The sequence below is a fragment of the Sinocyclocheilus rhinocerous genome, unplaced genomic scaffold, assembly GCF_001515625.1.
Source record: "Sinocyclocheilus rhinocerous isolate Xijiao unplaced genomic scaffold, SAMN03320098_v1.1 scaffold789, whole genome shotgun sequence".
Taxonomy (NCBI): domain Eukaryota; kingdom Metazoa; phylum Chordata; class Actinopteri; order Cypriniformes; family Cyprinidae; genus Sinocyclocheilus; species Sinocyclocheilus rhinocerous.
Window position 1 is genome coordinate 1,806,005 of NW_015667306.1, and position 6,013 is coordinate 1,812,017.

Here is a 6,013-nt window from a genome sequence, read left to right on the forward strand (position 1 = left end):
CTTGACAAAGAGCATCAGATGTGCGCAGTGTAATCGAGAGGAACAGGCGAGAGGGGCTCTTCCTGTCTACCAATGTGTCCAGCAGGTAATCACTCATACACCTCCCAAACATCTCCATTAATAAAAGACAGAGCACTAATATTGCTTTTACATTACAGCCATATGAAGTCCATCTCTTATGTCAATACAAATTCAAGTGTTATAATTCACTGAAGCTTTGCATTGTCAAGCATGCCATGAAGTATAGAAAAGTGTGTTTGGGTAAAGTGGCATTTACAGCACTTGTGTTCGGGACATAATAGTGTCAATAAGTAGGCAAAAATGAGGTTGCAAGGCTCCGTGTCACTCCCTGAACCCAGTTGGCCCGGTAACGAGGTATCCGCAGCCAGTGGGGCGAGCGCTACGCTCTCTAACGCGCCGAGATGTATCCAGGCAGAGTGATGATGAGCCACTCTCCGTGATTGAATGCCCTCATCTAGAAAACTCAAACACACACTCTCTCTCTATAACACCCCTCTCTCACATTTGCCAAAACACAGCTCATCCACTGTGCACACCATCACGCAAATGCATTATCACCTAAAAAGTAATTTTGGCACTCAGTGATCTAACCACTCTCTCCCCCTCTCGTCTCCTCTCCTCTCTCTTGCTCTGCACACTTCCCCCTCCCTGTGTATTTACACTGGGCTGATGAAGTGAAAGAGTAAACGTATAATTAGCCTGCATTACTTTGATTGTTTTCTTTAGAGATTAGGCTTCCTGTCAGAGCGCGCGGTTTGAGTGGGGTGAAGGTCGCGTGTGATTGGTTGAGGGAGGGGGGGTGGATTCGCTTTCTCAAGTCAGTGAATAAGCAGCGCAGACCCCCACTGAGAGAGGAGATTGTATTTCCACAAGACGTAATTTTTGTTTACTGACTGTTAATAATGGCTAATTAATAATCAGATTTGCTTGCCTGGAAACTGGCCCTAGCACTTAAAGAAAAGAGAGAAGACGATCGCCGCCAGATAACGGCGCAAATAAAGCAAGTGTCAGGTGTGTGAAATATCTCTGGATGCAGCATTGTGAGGGATTGTGGGGGTGAATGATAAATTGTGCAACAGGGTTGATGACGCAGCTATCATCCTGTCCTCTTTCAGGGTGGTGAGATGGGACAATGAGGCCGATATGTCCGCTCTGGAGGATCGCTTTGACGTGGTGATGTGCGCTGACTGGTAGGTTGATCCTTTTGCTGAACTGTCAATTCTTTAGAGATCCACCGTCACCCAAAACATGACACTCGTACAATCCTAACACAATTGTTGCACGACACCTCCAAAACAGATCTTTCAGGCCAAACCGCTTGTTCTTTCTAACATTATACGATTCTGAGCAGGCGAAGAGATTCTGTACATCTGTCCAAAGCAGCCGTTCTTACAACTATTACAAAATAAATATCATATCTCACACTTTACTAGTATCTCCAGCCACAATATGTCTACACCCTCAATAAAAGTGTGCACCTTGTGTCCCGGTGATGTGGCATTAATATTCCTGCGCCCCTAACGCTTATCAGATGGCAGCCATCAGCTCGCGGATGGCACTGCATTATTTCCCCTCCGCTAGCTCCGCCAGGCATTTCCATTTTTCAGAAATTGCCTCTTTTTCATGCTTGGCATCCCAGCAAATGGATGTCTTAGGCAAATTGCAAATAATTATGCCTGTGCAAGGAGAGAAAGAGAGCGAGAGAGAGATTGTGGAGCAATACAAACATTTCAATTAGCCAGATCCTGAACATGTTGTTTTTTTCTCTCTTTTGTATGTCTGTGAAAATATGTTGTTGCGTGTGCATCATACTAGTCTTTTACAATCATTCGGATGTAAATTTTACTACTGGTCCATTCAGACTTCATTGTGTAATGCAAGAAAATTTAATGTTTCTAGAATGCTATGTTGGATAGTTTGGGAAATCCAGCTTAGGGAGTCATGTGATCAAAGATGAACCGTTCTTTTTATTTATATGGTCATTTAGTTGTTAAAGGTATAGTTCACACAAAATTAAAAATTCTGTCATAATTTACTCATTCAAGTCGCTCCAAACCTGTATGATTTTATTTCTTCTATATAATATATCTGTTTGTCCATACAAAATCAGTGTGGTCCGATTTTGTTTGTGAGCACACTGACTTTCATTATACAGTTAAAAAAAGCTGAAACAATCTTCAAAATATGTTATTTCTTTTATTCAGAAGAAAAAGCCATACAGGTTGTTTGGAATGACATGAGGGACAATAAATTCATTTTGGGGTGAACTGCCCCTTTAATATATTTTACATGTTAACCTTTGTTCCAGTAATGTAATGTTTGCCAATATTTTATGAATTTATATTAAATCTACACATTAAATACACCGAAAATGGCCAATGAATACAGGAGATTGTTAGTGAGACTTATTCATGTCTGATTCTTTTGTAATGGTCCCTGCTTTCATTACATGCATTATAATGACCCTAATTAGTACTTTAATTATATACATTTCCAAATCATACACATTTTTCCTCATCAACATTTTTCTTAACACTATTATAGTTTATTTCATTGTTATTACATTATTACATTGTTATAAGCCCAGCTTTAAACCGGATGTTCTTTGGCATTGTCTCTATCTAGCACAAAGTGGTGAGGCTGATGGAGGCGGGATATAATGATACCTGTGTGTTCTCTGGCGATGATCACTAAAGCCTGGTACAGCCTACTATTATTCTAATGTCAGACAAATGGCAGCTAATACGCAGGTAAAATGTGCAGCAGAGGGCCAGCATGAGATTGATTTGTGTGTAGTAAGGAGATACTATGTGTCTGTCTGTGTGTGTGTGTGTGTGAGAGAGAGAGAGAGAGAGAGTGGAAGAAAGTATGTGAGGATGAATCATGCCGCGTTTGCTGTCCCCCCGTTGCTTGCACTGGCAACTCATCTGTAATTGTCTTCAGGAGAGTGATCGCTTGGCGATTAACGAACATAGCCATGCTGACGATCACCTGCGAAAAGGTCAACAGCCACACTTCTGCTCCAATTAATTATAGTCTTTCAGACAATCGCCAAGAAAGGCAGGACATAATGCGGCGGCGCTCACGCTAGGAGAAGAGAGAGAGATAGAGACGTAGTCTCAGCTATGATAGCAAAAGGTTCTTCCAAAAGACAGCCCTCTGTTTCACCTTGTCTTTGTCCTCACGAGACAATGCTATTCTTGTCTGAAAATGATGTTTTGTAGCTACGCTAAGAGTAGACAAAAGCATGAAATTAGCACTCAAGGCCCACAGCTCTTTACTTGACTTGTGCAGTTTTGTTTAAAGTGATATTTCCTCACCGCAGAGCAGGTGAAAGACTGATATGCTGTTTTAATCAGAAGTTTTCAGAAGTGTCTCTTTCTAGTCTTTTAGTTTATAGTTCTGTCTTGTTCCTGTTTGCTGTTCGTCCCTTCATTATTCCCTGATTGTCTGCATCTGTGTCCTTGGCTGTGTCCGAAAATCGCATACTGTCTGAGTAGGTGCTACATTTATTGAGGAACTTAGCAACTGTTAAAATCATATTATGTATAGTAGGTGTCTAGTATGAATGAAAACCTAAACACTATTCACCATGTTGTCATTGTCATGTGACCTTTACTGCCATTGACTTATTTAATGGGATAGTCACGTGTCTATCAGGTGTGCACTTTAGAACCCCACGTGAAGCAGTAGGTCACCTTTTCAGCTACTGTTTCATAAATACTATGAATTCAGCCATACTACCCATTTCACATACTGTTTTCTGCCTACTATATAGTAGAGACGTGTGCATATTCGGACACAGTGTTCATTTTCAAGTCTTATCCCTCTATGGTGATAATCTAAGGTGAGCTCTGTTGTGTTTTCTTGTTTCCCTGTTTCAGAGTTTCTTGTACTTTTGTTATTATTTTGCATTTGGATCCTGCTTGCCCTCGTTTCTGAGTTCTCAGCATGACAGCACAAGAAATGTGTAAATGAAACCTCAGCGTAACTGCAACAGCAGAGTTCAAAGAAAAGTAAAGTGTTTTCTTGTTTACTACATTGAGTATTTCTTTTAAAAATGGCCGTAAATTAAAAAATGGTTGAGAAGAGTGTGCCATTGAGGGTTACAGTAATGCCTGTAGAATAATCATGCACTGAAATAATATTGCCTGTCTAGAAAGAAATGCAGTTGCTTTTTTACGCTATGCTGTAAGCAAATGCACGATTAGAAAGTAAGAAGTTTAGAAAGTCTTTAATCCAACACACAGGGTAACATTGATGAGACCGGACAAAGGAAACTCAAACAGAACTGAACTAATATACACGTGATAGCCAGACACACCTGAACATAATCGAGTCCAAACTAACAGAAACCGTGACACTTAGGTAGTGCTGCAGTTTGGGGAAAAAATGTAAATGCCTTTTTTTCTTTTGATAATAATTACGATTAGTATTATTTTTTTCCCGCCCCAAGGAAAAAATATGGCTATAAAATACTACTACTACTACTACTACTACTAATAATAATAATAATAGCTATTATTAAATAAGAAATAACTTTTTTGTAATTTATGCATTCTTAAATGTGAGACCATCAAGCTTTTTTGTCATAAAACCGCAGAGAGATTTTAAAGCATCTCCTTTTGTCAGCAGCTGGTTTATAAGCGCTTCTCATTACAAGTTTGCGAAGATGGTTAGTGTATCTTGCTTTCCAAAATTCAACTTATAAGCAACCCAAAACCACAGCATATCCAGAAATGAGTTTAATGCTGCTCTGATATACTGAAAACTCTGGATCGTGAGCTGCTCACGTGTAAAAATTGCGAAACCCTATACTCTGAGATTGGCCTGACAACCAGCTTCACTTTTCACATGAATGCTAATGTATGTCCAAATAGATATATCTTGAGACTTTTATTCAGTGTTTTCATTTGCATTCATATTGATTGTACATGAACTACTGACATTTTAAGTTTCATATACATTATATAATGTGTGTTAATGACTTTATAATGGAGGTTTAAAGTGTAACCCATTTCTGTTCAGCTTCATTTCTATAGTGACTACATGTAAACATGCCCGCAGGGAGTCTATTTTAAAGTGCTATGGAATGGCACTCTGGAAAAACACGGTGTATCCCATCACTTAGATCTTTAGCTGGAATCGCATGAAACAGCAATGTTTTGTGACCCCTCACAGCAACTGAACCAAAAGTGAGAGTGCATGTCTCTTAGTGATCCCTGGTTTATGCTACTGCTTTGCATACACACACACACACACAGAACGTTGAAGCACTTCTCTACACAAACACACAGTGTAATGTACAGTCATGGCCAAAAGTTCTGGCTGTGACATAAATTTTGTGTTTTGCAAAGTTTGCTGCTTCAGTATTTGTAGATATTTTTCCACATGTTTCTATGGTATACTGAAAAACAATGATAAGCATATCATAAGTTTTAAAAGCTTTTATTGGCAAAAAAATATGAGTCAATATTTACAGTGTTGACCCTTGTTCTTCATAACCTCTGCAATTCGCTCTGGCATGCTGGATATTTGCTTCTGGGCCAAATCTTGACTGATGGTGATCCATTCTTGCCTGATTAGTTCTCGAAGTTGATCACAATTTGTGGGCTTCTGCTTGTCCACTCGCCTTTTGAGGACTGACCACAGGTTCTCTATGGGATTGAGATCCGGGGAGTTGCCTGGCCACAGATCCAAAATTTCAATGTAATGATCTTCGAGCCACTTCTTTATCATTCTTGCTTTGTGACATGGTGCTCCATCATGCTGGAAAATGCATGGATCATCACCAAACTCCTCATGGATCGTTGGAAGAAGTCGCTCTTGCAGGACGTTTTGATACCATTCTTTATTCATGGCAGTGTTTTTGGGCAGAATTATGAGAGCCCACTCCCTTGGTTGAAAAGCAACCCCACACATGGATGGTCTCACGATGCCTCACTGTTGGCACATCTTGGACTTATGGTAGCGTTCACCTTTTCTTCTCCAA

General features: G+C 39.9%; 1 protein-coding gene across 1 annotated transcript in view; it reads left to right on the top strand.

Moving 5' to 3' along the window:
• Positions 1–6,013, top strand: part of camkmt (calmodulin-lysine N-methyltransferase) — a 111,265-nt gene that overhangs the window by 88,168 nt on the left and 17,084 nt on the right. Inside the window, exons 7-8 of the mRNA XM_016545573.1 lie at positions 19–85; positions 1,137–1,211. Coding sequence (XP_016401059.1) covers positions 19–85; positions 1,137–1,211 — 142 coding nt within the window. The remainder of the gene's footprint in view (positions 1–18; positions 86–1,136; positions 1,212–6,013) is intronic.